Source organism: Theobroma cacao, chromosome 1 (genome assembly GCF_000208745.1).
Source record: "Theobroma cacao cultivar B97-61/B2 chromosome 1, Criollo_cocoa_genome_V2, whole genome shotgun sequence".
NCBI classification, from domain to species: domain Eukaryota; kingdom Viridiplantae; phylum Streptophyta; class Magnoliopsida; order Malvales; family Malvaceae; genus Theobroma; species Theobroma cacao.
The window spans coordinates 872,663-885,398 of record NC_030850.1 but is presented as its reverse complement, the minus strand read 5'-3'; the positions used below and the strand labels follow the sequence as shown (position 1 = coordinate 885,398).

The following is a 12,736-nucleotide window of genomic DNA, read 5'->3' as shown; positions in this document are numbered from 1 at the left end:
AAGAAAGACAGAAGGAAAAGAGGCATGCTCCATGTAACAAGGAAGTGGATTAGTGAATCAGCAAAGTGTCATTACAAGATCCCTTTTCAACTATTATATTTTAATTACCATTAAACATCTTCAATATGTGAATACGAGAATTTTGTCAACACAACCCATTTAATATTTTGAGCAAAAAGATCTCCAAGTTGGCCTCAGCATCTGTGAGAGATTTAGTCAGTTTCTTATATGTTGGACTTAATCTTGGACAGTCTATTCAGAGTCAGAGTGGATTTATTTAGTAGTGCTATTATTGCTTCTTTGTTGCTCAACAGCTCCTTCTCCATGTCTTCAATGATTTCTAGGATATTGTTTCCGGAAGATTGGCCCTGGAGCAAATCCTTCTTGTCAGAGTTGTTGCTATCCTCTTCTGGAGGTCCATTCTCAGTTAAATTTGACTCTTTTGTGGCCTTCTGTTCATCGGCTGAAACATCTGGGTTGGGACCTGGAGATTTTGCATTGTCCATATTAGTTTCATTGGATGCCAAAGGAAGTGAAATTGAAGATTCCTCGACCAGGCAATTTGATGGATGAGATGAAGGATGCCCAGGACTAACTTCAGAATTGCCATCTGCAAGCAACTGCAGAAAACTCCAAATCAATCACATTGAACATGAGGAAGATAACATGTAACATTAATTAAGAGCATAGCCATAGAAGCCATGTTATTTGGCACTCATCAAGCAGTAAATCAAGACAAAGTCATCATGAAAAACAGTCCAGAAGGGACTAAGTCGAAGTATAGCTGCTAATGTTCCTATGGAAAGTAATTCTCCTGTTTACCTTATTCTCAAGATGCTTGATCAGGCCCTCGAGAGAAGCCTTAGGATCCCTAGTTTTCATCAGTTCACCAGCTACCGCTGCAGGGGAAACCTTAACCTCTGGTAGAAGCTTTTCAATGTGATGAAAGAGACTGTGATCAGAAATCTTTAAGTACTTCAAAGCCAGTTGCTTGAAGGCAGAGAAAGTACAGTAGGTCAGGTAGATGTGCATGTCCATGCGACCAGCTCGAAGTAATGCAGGGTCAATCCGCTCCTTGTAATTTGTAGTAGCAACCAAAATCTTTCCCTCCCCACAGCAGGAGAAAATACCATCAAAGAAGTTCAGGAGTCCAGAAAGTGTCACCTGTGAAGATGGCATGAAGCATGGACATAGTTAAATTTAAAATTTAGAAGTACAATTTAAATCGCTTGTGAACTGCACATTTTACTTCACAAGTTAAACAGAAAAGAAAAGAAAAGAATTTTTCGTTTATATGGAAATTTGGACATTTCAGAAGAAGTTATTCAATCGCCATAAACGTAAATATCATGTTATGATTGCATAACTTGCATTATATCACAATAATCATGACTAACCTTGTTATGCTGCTGATATTTTATAGGTTGCTCTATCTTGGATTCTCGATTCTGCAGCTTAACGGAGCAGTCTATATCTTCTATCGCAAGGAGGGAACGATTGGCCATGCTAAGCAACAAATTCTGTAAAACCAAGTCTGAGGATACAGCTGAGAGATTCAAATTATAGATATCAAAGTTTAGATGATTAGCCATAGCAGCAATCAAGCTAGACTTTCCAGTGCCTGGAGGCCCATGAAGCAAGTACCCTCTTTTCCACACTTTGCCAATCTGTTGGTAGTATTCCTTACTGTCCATGAACCTGTCAAGATCCTCCACAATTATCTTCTTGAGATCACCATTCATAGCTAAGGTCTCAAACGTCATGGGATGCTGAATTATTACAGGTTTTGGAGTCCAAAAATCATGAGCAGCCGTGTGGAGCTTCACCACCCGGTTTCTCTCTTTGATCTTGTTGGCTCTTTCCAGGATGTGTGGCAAATAAGACCTGGTAACCATATCCTTGTGCTCTTTGTGAAATGACAGCTCGTACCATCTGATCTCGTGCTTGGACATTCCTTGGCTATATTCAGAGAAGTACTTCCACTTCATTGGTACATTTTCAAAGACATCAACCATTTCAGAGTTCTTCTCCATGGTAAAGCTAAGATTCCTGACGTTCTCAGTCTTTTCTACCATTACCCGAGGGATTGAAATGGTGGGAAGTATTTCTCCAAGGTAAAGATTTGCAGCCTGAAAAAGTTGGTTCATGTTTGAGCTTTGATTATCGCGGAACACCATGGTCACATCTGTAGTGAAACGGCTAGTCCACTCCTCAAAGCGTGAAGAGATGTATAAGCGCAGTTTTTCTGGCAGGTAGTTGTAGAGAATGCTGCGAATCAGGGCAAGGGAAGCTAAAAACGCCCACAACGAGTTCATCTTGGCTTTTCAATCTTTCTTCAGCTTTTATGCTTTCTGCATCAATGCTTCGATGGCTCACACCACAAATCCACAACCTCACTGTTGTAGAATGAGGAGTTCCACCCTTCCAGTCCAGGCATCATAAAGTTGTAAACTTGCAGGTTTTTTCTCTACAAGAAAGAAAAAAGGAAAGAAGACGACAACTGGTGTGCCATGAAATCAAAAAGGTGTCTGAGTACACTATACACTAAACCAAAGATTAATAAGGATAAAGATGGTTCCGTGCTCCGAAAGAAAATGGAAAAAGAATGTTTCCGTTTCTCACTAGACAATGACTAGCACGTGGAGACTGGAGTTAGGACAAAAACATGCTTGGCCATGTTTCCTTTATCTGCTGTTACCTCTGGAGAGCTGATTGGACTGTAAGTTGAACTTTAGAATTATGTTGTTACCTAGTTTTTAATTGGACTGCCTCTGAGTCATGCCAGCACTCAAGCCTTGGCTTTATCCAGAAGTGAAGACCCACTGCAACGGCATGGAGTGGAGTAGCCAATTTTATTTTTGCCTCCTCACCTCCCGATTTGCACTTTGAGTGCAAGCAGGCAAGCAGACAAGTTGAGGCGCCAGTGATTCTGACCCGGAAATCTTTCTTTAAGACGCCATTGAATGGCGAATTTTGAGCTGAAATTTGATTTATCATGGAGCTTTAGTCAATTATCTGATGTTACTTTCTAAGAAGTATCCATGGTACCTGTTAATATCGTTGTTTAAAGAAATGTTTTCATTTTAAGAGAAATACAAACAAACCATTGGATTTTAAATGTAAAGATTATTTGGAAGCTAGTTTCTTGGGCCCAAACAAGGTCTGGCGGAGTCTTGAAACCAAAAACAGAGCCTATACCACCTTGAAACATGGGCTTAATGCCTTAATCCCAAGAAAGGGTATTAGCCTGATGGCCCTGATCTCTCTCGCTTGTTTAGGCCCTGTCCGAGAAAGAATTTTCGCTTTCTCCTATATTGGTTGAATTCGTTCGATCCCAAGACTTCAATATAATTTGCAGCAGTTTTTAGTTTTCTGCTGGGTACCTCTCTTTTTCTTCAGCTCCCAAAGCAAGAAGCTCATTAGTCATACCTCTTGAGTATTATCCTTTGAGTTAAGGAGAGAGGGGGAAGAATGGGTGAAGGAAGAGGAGACTGGGAGTGCAGCGGATGCAGGAACAGGAACTACGCTTTTAGATGTTTCTGTAACAGATGTAAGCAGCCTCGTCTTCTTGTTGACACCAAAACTCCAGCTGACTCCAAGTGGCTTCCGCGTATTGGTGATTGGATCTGTACTGGTAAGTTTATACCTTTCTCAGAAACCTCTTCTCTTCCAATGGTTTTTTATTATGTTAACTCCTCTTCTAGGCTGTGTTGACTACTTGACTTATATGGGTTTTGCGCTTTATTCTTTTTCTTCTTCTGTTGTAATTCAATTATTGAACTTATGAATAGATATCTTAGATGGGGTTCTTTTTGGAAACATTTTCGTTGTGGGGTTTATCTGGGTTCTGAGTTTTGATAATAAGTTGGAATTTTAGCTGATATAGAACAAGTGGCATGTCAAGATAAGATATTGCTTTTCCCAAGTAAAGATTTGCAATGTTTCATCTTTAAACAATGGTTGGGGAGCTTTTTTGAACTTGTTCCTGCTTTAGTTTTGCTAATTTGCCATAAAGCGACTGTTTATATATCAATTGTAGACAAATTCGCCATTGCAAAAGCATATCCTTTACTGTTGTCTGTTCATGAATGCAACCTGTTCACTGAACATGTTGATATGTGTTTTGTGAAGTTGAGATTAGGAAATCAGTATCAATTAGGTTGAGTGGTTTGTGTTTTTTGTATGTGTTCTTTGGTATGCAATGAACTGGTTGGTGTGCGTATGATTGGCTTCCTTGTCCTCTTCGTGGCTGCATTGTGGGTTGGGGTGTGTGTGGCAATGGATCAATAGCTTGCACTAACAACAATTATGCATCAAGAGAAAAGTGCAAAAAGTGCGGGCAACCAAAGGAGATAGCAGCAATCCCAGCAATTGCAATGCCTGGAGCTTCTCTTCCAACTTATTCGCATTATTTTGCCAGGGCCCCAGGAGCACTGGAACAAAAGATTAATGTTGGATTTGTAGGCAGTGTCGCCCCCCAGCAGTCGCTTCCTCTAAGTTCCAACTGGTCTGTAGGTGGGGTTGATAGTTATGGACTTCATTCAACTTCTACATGGCCTGTAGCTGGAAACCAAACTTTCGGGGTTCCATATGTGAATTCTAGTTATCAGCCTCTTTCCATTCCTAAGGGATGGCGAAATGGTGACTGGATTTGCAACTGTGGCTTCCATAATTACTCTTCACGTTCACAGGTCTTATCTTACTGCCCAAACTGCATTCAACATTCTTCTACGTACTTGTCACTAATTGTACAAAATATCCCATGTCATTACGTTTCTGATTTAGTCTAGCATTTTTACAGTGCAAAAATTGCAATGCATCTATAACACCAGGTACATTCTGATTCTGGCCAGTGCAGCAATATTGTCTTTGTTTTGCTTTAATGCTTATAGTTGGTCTGCTGGTTGGTTCTGGTTTCCAGTAACTGAGTCTTTACATCTTTTTTATTTTCCTTTTTTGGGGTATATAGCACTTGGAACCAAGCGGTTAGCATCTGAAGAGTTTGTACATGACTGGGATAACAAAAGACTGAATTCAGGGCATGTAAGAAATCAGTTTCTGGTGGTGCATTTTGGATTAATGTTGTTTTTCCATCATGCTTTGACTAAACACTCCTGAACTACTATATTCCCCCTTCCTGGGTTACAGGGTAATGGTCAGCTGCAGCCATATCCTGGATTTGACCAAATGGTAGGAGCCACCAGTGACCCTAAACCTGGAGCATATCCTCCCTATCCCAGTCTAAACCCTGGTGTGGCTTCAAATTGGCAGGCACCCATTTCATTTCCTCATCAAGCTACAACACCAACCCTTCTTGGAAAAGGGTAAATGAGTTGCCCCCTTCTATACATGCTTGTAATTTCTATTGGACAAATTAGTGATTCCTTTTATGAGCATAATATAAAATACTTTGATCATTTGTCAAACTATGGCAATGACATCTTCCTTTTTTCTTTTTCAATCCTTTAATCTTTTTGGATCCTGTAACTGAGTTTTAATTCATGAAACTGTCCCTGAGATTAATTTTGGTTGCTTTTAGAGTGCTATTTTAAGTTGTCTTACCTCTTATAAATTGTCTGCTTGAAAGAAGTATGATAAGGAGATGGCCACTTAGTTGATAATAGTTGATACGGTATTTTGGACTGTGTTTAAAACTCAATCAGGTTTATATGTAGTTTTTTGCGTTAAAATTCTGAGTCATATATAGCAAATATGATATTTTAATACGAGATTCTGAGGATTGCTTTGCAGATCTACTAATTGTTTAATGTCCTTCATTTATCAGAGCAAAGCAATGGCGTAATGGAGATTGGATATGCACAAAATGCAGCAATCACAATTATGCATCTCGAGCTCAATGCAATAGGTCAGTAGCTAAATTAGTGGCTTGTACATGCTAAATTGTGTTAGGATTGTGATACACAGAAATATAATATGATTGATGTGGCTTATACCCATCAATATTTGGATTTCTGAATTGATTTGTTGTTTTTACAAGTGAAAACTGCTCACTATATATCTGATTGCATACACAAGATGTATAGTTTTTTCTTTCTCTTTCTTTTGGCGGTTTCTTATGCAGTATTTATTTGATCCCTGATTCATTGCATATCCATGACAATTATGGCAGTAATTGTTATAACATCCTCTTTTGGTGCATCTCTACAAGGCTAGGGGGGAGTCAGTAAATGAACCCTGATCCTTGACCCTCCATGGGAGGGTAACAGGCTAACAGCCAATAGGCTGACACTGCAAACTTTCCTTCAAGGAAGATCAGTCAGTTTATTTTAGAGAAAACTCACAGCTTTAGTGGTTACTTTTTCTTCCACAGGTGTAAGACTCAGAGAGATCCTGTGACTCAGCCGGTAAATGCTGCATAGTTGCCATTTGATGCAGGTTTTGATTCATATAGTTTTTTTTGTCAGCTTCTTTTTTTATTTTTGTGTACCATTCTGGCACAAAAACTAAAAGCTTGCTATAGGTTTTGTTTCATTATTTACGATACTGGCTATGAGCTTCCAATGTACAACTGTGGAGAGCTTTATACGACTTTTGTTTAATACTAAATTGTATAATTTGACTGCCATTGCTTGTATAAAAGGTTGAAAACCTTGTGTTGTTGACATTTCTTACAGGTTGGGACCGATTCATTTAACTGCTAAGGTAGCTTTGTATTTGTTTCTTTGAGTATCTGATAGCAGTTTTATATGGTTGAAAACCTTCCAATTTACTCTTTTTCTGCAAAACAGAGAGTATTTTAAGGTGTATGCTTATGTTAGGAGGAAGAGGGAAGGGGGGATTGGGAGGTAGGGGTGTGGGATGAGGATCAAGGTTTCAAGTCTTGTATTAGATTAAGGGATTTATCATAAATGAAATAAGTAAATCTTAGAGATACTGTAGAGGCAATGAGTAGATTTTCTAATTATCATTCACCAGACTAGCTGCTACAAAATCTCCGCAGACCGTAGAATTAAAACATTGCATTGTGGGTATGGATCAAGAGCCCTTGAACATGGAGGTAGGAGACAGAGGGGGGGAGTCGAGTTCGTAAAGATTGAGTGCAGGCCCTACGAACCGGAAAAGTATCCAAGCTCCTATTACAATGAAAATGGAAGCATAAGCAAACTTGTTGAGCCAGAAGAGCAGACCCTTCTCTCCCACATACAACTCCATAGCCTTCTCCATCATGGTCATTTCTTCCCATTTCTTTGGAGCTGGATCAGCTGCTGCAGCATTTGCCTTTGCCTTCACACGTTGCCCTTCCCCAAAACCATCTTCCTGCAGCTGCCTGCGCCTCCTTGACCCTCTCTTAAACCGTATCTCGACGGTGTCTGGTGGTGTTAATGGTGGTGGGGGTGCCTCGCTGCTAGTCGTGCTGCTGCTGCTGCCACTGCTGTTATTGGTGCTGCTGTTTGTGCAAAGAACTCGAACCACCCGTCGTCGGTGAGGTAAACAGACCTGAAGGGTATGTGTTGTTGCTGACGATGAAGGTTTTGCGAGAACAGGGTTGGCTGATGGGGGTGATTTTGAAGCCAGGAACTGGAGAATCCTGCTATCCATTGCTTGCTTTCGTTTTCTCTGTTTTCTCTCTCCCTAGCAGAGCTATGGATATGGTGCTTATCTTTTTTATCTTCTGCCATCAAGGTTACGTGGAGCTTTTAAGCCCTATAATTTCGTGCCATGTCATCAAGGTTACGTGGAGTTTTTTCTTTTTTTTTATTTATTGAAAATTACTACTACTATGAGAATTTGAAGAAAATAGAAAGAAAAAAGAAAAAAATTGAAAATATCTCAGTTTCCATTGTGATTTTTTTGGACTAATTTTTATTTCACAGGAAATTGGTGAATAATATTTTTAACTGCAATATTCTTTTCGTCTTTGAATATTTATTTTTTTAATATCTACTAACATTATGATAAATATTTAATTTTGATGTATTTTATATTAAAATTATAAATTTGTGATAATGTAGATTTTAATTTTTAATATGAAAATATAAAAAATACAAAATTTATTTTAAGACATTTCAAAAAGAGTGAGAGATAATATATTTTTTATACTTAAAAGAGTATTTATGTAACCCTTATTATTGTTCTGAAGTAAATAAAATTAAAGAAAAAGTTTTTTTATTCCTTGATTTTTAACCTTTTTTTTGGTAAAACTACTTAAGAACATATTTGCGAATTATATAAATTAAATTGGGCTGGGCCAAGAAAGTTAGAGCCAACTGGTCCGGTTTGCGGGGCATTACTGGCAGACCTGAACATTAACGGTCCAGGATTGTAAAGCCCGAGATCTAAAGCTATTGGGTCGAACTAAACCGTCCAGGCCATGATCCAGTAAACTGGAAATTACTAAGCACACCCTAATGAATCTTTAAAATGACATCTACATCCAAGTTTGTAGTAGAACCCAAGAAAGATCTAACAACACAAATTTTGGGTTTTGATTTTCTTTTGCCCTTTTTTCCATATTTATAGTCCCTTTTTTTGTCTTCACAACATTTAACCACCCATCACCGGAATCTCTCCGAGCCAAGACTCAGAAGACAACAGCAATGAACGATCTCGAGCGAGTCAAAACGGACGACCCGTTTCTCGTGCAGTACCAGCCATCGGAACTCAGGATCGCCTCCGAGTTCTTAACCACGTGGCTTCCTTTCCTTTCAAGAGATCTGTGCCACCGATGCACCCAAACCCTCGCCCAACGAATCCGCTCCCTCCACCCAGGTATTCTCCTTTTTTTAAAAAAGCATTGTTCATGTCAAAGGCAGTTCCTCTCCTTGCTTAAGCTTTTAAGTTTGGAGTAAGGGTTTTTCCTTTCTAAATTTCCTGATATCAATTAGCTTTTCTTTTCTTTTTTGTTATGCATTATATTTTATTCTGGGCTGGAAAAAGTGGGTTTTGGTTAGATTCTGTTTTGGCCTGGAAAAGATGTTGTCTTGATAATCGTCCTTTATAAATGATGATTGGAATTAAAGTAAATAATTAGAAATAAGATTTCTTTGTTAAAATTTCTTTTACTTTTCCATGGATGTTGCAATGTGGGTGTATCTTTTAATAAAAAGGAAAAGAATTTACTGTTTATGTTTGCTTATAAGAAGATTTTGTGTTGTGTGTCATGTTGGGATCCTAGAACTTGAAGGAGATGCTGAGTTGGCCAATTCTGATCTGAATGCAATCCCTTCTACTCCCAGTAATGCAGAATCACAAGAGTTGAATGAGAGTTGTCATGATAATTGTGATGCAAATTCAATAGGAAGTTCAAAAGATGGAGAAGATACTAACTCATTGGGTAGTTGGAAAGATGAGGCAAATGGGTTGTCTGAACCCATTGGAGAAGCATCCACTAGTGGTGGAATTGCCAGCAGGTCGCCTTCCCTTCAAACCCCGGTTCCCCGTTTATCATGGGCAGACATGGCACAGGAAGATGAGCTTGAGGAGGCAGAAGAAGAAGAAGAGCAACAGCAATCAGAGTCAAGCAAGCGAATTGTTAATTTAACTGCTTCCACAGGGGAGTTGAGGATATCTAAGGTTGTTGAGAAGCCTAAATTGTCTAGGGATCAGAGAGAGTATATTAGGTTTATGAATGTGAAGAGGAAGAAAGATTTTATATGTTTGGAGAGAGTTAAAGGGAAGTTTGTTAATATTCTTGAGGGGCTTGAACTTCACACAGGAATTTTCAGTGCTGCGGAACAGAAGAGGATAGTTGACCTTGTTTATACGCTTCAGGAGATGGGGGAAAAAGGAAAGTTGAGAGGTTAGTATTTACAGATTGCTCATCTTTTTTGTACAGTTGAACTGTTGAGTGCTTATGCAATATATTCTTTGATTTTTGCATCTGTTTTTTGTGTTCTTGAGTAGTTTCTTTGGTTACGGTTCTTTTTTTTCTAGGTTTAATGAGTTTGTTATATGTACATTAATTTTTTTTTATTTACTATAAATGTTAGCTTAACTCAATAAAAAGTGATGGAAAGTAGCATTTATCATGTTGTATGTTAGCACGAATGAATCACTATAACAATAACAGCTTTCAATGAGCACATGCATACAGGGTATTCAACATTCTTTGGTTTAATGTACAGTCAAAGTGGTAGGATAAATTGAGCAGAGCCTCCAAGTCATTTTGGTATATGCTTTGGTGCTCTTACTTATTATGCAATGTTGGACATTAAGTTTTCAGTTAAAAATTTAGATCACAAAAATAAGCTTCACTTAATTTCAGTTCTCTCTACGAATCGTTGCTAGTGGGCTTCTCTTGTATGTCAAGCCAAGAAGCAGCCGAGTGGGTGACTCAACCATGTTCCTGATAATGGATTCTTTGTGTTACACTTCCATTTTTCTACCATGGGTTTTTTTTTGCTTCTTTTGTTTTCTGCCTTTAATGGCATTCATTACACTGGTTAGACTTTGATATGTAAGTCTGCCTTTAAACTTTTTTTAGATCTTAGTGGAAGCACTTCGTGATTCCAGAGGCAAGTTTTAAATTCATAGATCATGATAATTATAAATAACTTATAAAGGAGTCTTCTAATGTGAGAGTTTTAATGGATTTTGTATCCTCTAATCCAACTTATACATGCAGCAAAAAGTGTCAATAGGATTCTCTTATTCTCTAATTGAACATTGCTGTTACCTGGTCACCATGAGCTTTAGCAAGTCAATGGAGCATTAGAGTAATATGGTTTATGTCTTTGGAAAAAAGTGTTGTAGCTTTTCATTATCCTCATCTGCAGCATGCAGATATGTCCTTGTGCTGTTGCAGATAACAGTTTCTCAATATGTTATGTTTACATTATAAATCATTTTTATGTTCACAGAACGCACATTTTCAGCACCACAGAAGTGGATGAGGGGCAAAGGACGTATAACCATCCAATTTGGTTGCTGTTACAATTATGCAATGGTAGGTTTGTCTCTATCCTTGTTTTATTGTGAAGATTACTTGAGTACGTATATGGATACACTGTAGTCACAAGAAGCAGTAATTTGAGGTTTGAAAAGCTTTATTATGTTTACCTTCTGGTGACAGGACAAAAATGGTAACCCACCTGGCATTCTTCAAAATGAAGTTGTAGATCCTATACCCCAGCTCTTCAAGGTGGCCATCAGAAGGCTGGTCAGATGGCATGTACTGCCTCCAACCTGTGTGCCTGACAGTTGTATTGTTAATATTTATGAAGAAGGCGACTGCATACCTCCTCACATTGACAACACTGATTTTGTTAGACCATTCTGTACCGTGTCATTTCTTAGTGAGTGTGATATAGTTTTCGGGTCAAACTTGAAGGTTGTGGGGGCTGGTGAGTTTTCCGGTTCAATTGCAATTCCCCTACCTGTGGGGTAAGATTCTTTTCATGCTCAAACTGGTCCTATCTTTTTCTAACTAACAAGTCATGGAATCATTATTAGTTTACAATATGGAATTAAAAATTAAAATCAGTTATTTCTCCTTTCAGATCAGTTCTGGTTCTAAATGGAAATGGTGCAGACATTGCTAAGCATTGTGTGCCTGCAGTTCCTACAAAGAGGTACAAGTTGATATCTATGATTTTTTATTGCTGAGTTGTGAGGCTTGTGCCATAGTTTCTGTTCATTTAACTTGCTGCTCTATTGCTTTACTTAGGATATCGATCACATTCAGGAGAATGGATGAATCGAAACGGCCAGTAGGATATGCTTCAGAGCCTGACTTGCAGGGGATTGAACCATTGTCTTACGATGCAGAGAAACCAAGGAGATTAAATTCACCTAAATCTGATCGCCATGTAAAGAGGCAACCATTTAGAAGAGAGGGTAGAAAGGAAGCCAGGGGATTACCAGAGGGTAATGAGCAATTGGAACCTCGATCCTCAAACTGGTCTCGAAGAGCCCCTGCAAATAAGCGAAGGATCACAGGGAATCAGGGCAGCTGATGATCAGTTGCTGTATGTCTATTGTGCATATTATTTCTCCATTCAAGCTATCAAGCATTACAGTGTTTGTGAGAGGTATGAAATCTAGGTACTTAAAAGTTATATCCCTCGTACGGTGGCTCTTGGGCAAGATTCTCGTGCTTGATTTTAGGACTGTATCTTACAGCCGTGGAGAAGACAAGATCTTACACTTAAATTTATATAGCTGTAACTTTAGAGGTCATGTGTTGATGTCACATTCTGAAAAAAATGATTCCTCGGGTTCACAACTGGATCTCCCTACTTCAAACCTATTCATTAGCTTAACCCCGGGTGGAGCTGCTTAATTCTGATGGATTGCATTTGTTGCTATATGCCGTTTAACTTAATTCTATGGTTGTACTTTTTAACTACAAGGAACATGAGATTCTGTACTTTTCTTTTACCTTTTTTCCCATTGGGAGTGATGTTCCATGAGGTTTGTAAATAGTATAAAAACAATGTACTCAAATCAGTTTCTTAGCATTTGTTAAATAAATTACTTGAAGGATTGGGGATTTAATATCATGCCTCATCATCATTTTGCACTCAAATTTGCAATGTTTTTCCTTCGGAGATTTCGGCACATGATGAGGTATGAATAGAGCTAAAGCTTTAGCCATCAAGACAGGTTCCAACCCTTTAAATCATTGGGAAAGCAAAGATTTAAAAGTTGGCCAGGCATACAACCCTTCGGCTCCAAGAAGCAAATCTGAAACAGATGGTTTGTCTAACAGAGTGAAGCAAAGGAGTACTCCTTACATCAAAAAAGGAGAAATGGGGAAATAGGAAGCCATAATCCA

The 12,736-nt window shown here is 38.6% G+C and overlaps 4 protein-coding genes across 4 annotated transcripts; 2 read left to right on the top strand and 2 right to left on the bottom strand.

Moving 5' to 3' along the window:
• LOC18610782 (AAA-ATPase At3g50940) lies at window positions 26-2,702 on the bottom strand. The gene is made up of 3 exons (XM_007046652.2): window positions 1,398-2,702; window positions 823-1,164; window positions 26-620 (listed from the first exon to the last, which is right to left on the bottom strand). The coding sequence occupies exons 1-3, from the start codon at window positions 2,313-2,315 to the stop codon at window positions 225-227; spliced, it is 1,656 nt and encodes a 551-aa protein (XP_007046714.2). The 5' UTR covers window positions 2,316-2,702; the 3' UTR covers window positions 26-224.
• Window positions 3,165-6,682, top strand: LOC18610781. The gene is made up of 7 exons (XM_018125498.1): window positions 3,165-3,634; window positions 4,291-4,691; window positions 4,802-4,832; window positions 4,970-5,043; window positions 5,149-5,324; window positions 5,786-5,866; window positions 6,332-6,682. The coding sequence occupies exons 1-7, from the start codon at window positions 3,472-3,474 to the stop codon at window positions 6,378-6,380; spliced, it is 975 nt and encodes a 324-aa protein (XP_017980987.1). The 5' UTR covers window positions 3,165-3,471; the 3' UTR covers window positions 6,381-6,682.
• Window positions 6,893-7,692, bottom strand: LOC18610780. Its single transcript, XM_007046649.2, has one exon. The coding sequence runs from the start codon at window positions 7,558-7,560 to the stop codon at window positions 6,997-6,999; it is 564 nt and encodes a 187-aa protein (XP_007046711.2). The 5' UTR covers window positions 7,561-7,692; the 3' UTR covers window positions 6,893-6,996.
• On the top strand, window positions 8,442-12,456 carry LOC18610779. Its single transcript, XM_007046647.2, has 6 exons — window positions 8,442-8,730; window positions 9,137-9,760; window positions 10,821-10,906; window positions 11,033-11,343; window positions 11,460-11,531; window positions 11,627-12,456. Exons 1-6 carry the CDS (start codon window positions 8,559-8,561, stop codon window positions 11,913-11,915), a joined length of 1,554 nt encoding a protein of 517 aa, XP_007046709.1. The 5' UTR covers window positions 8,442-8,558; the 3' UTR covers window positions 11,916-12,456.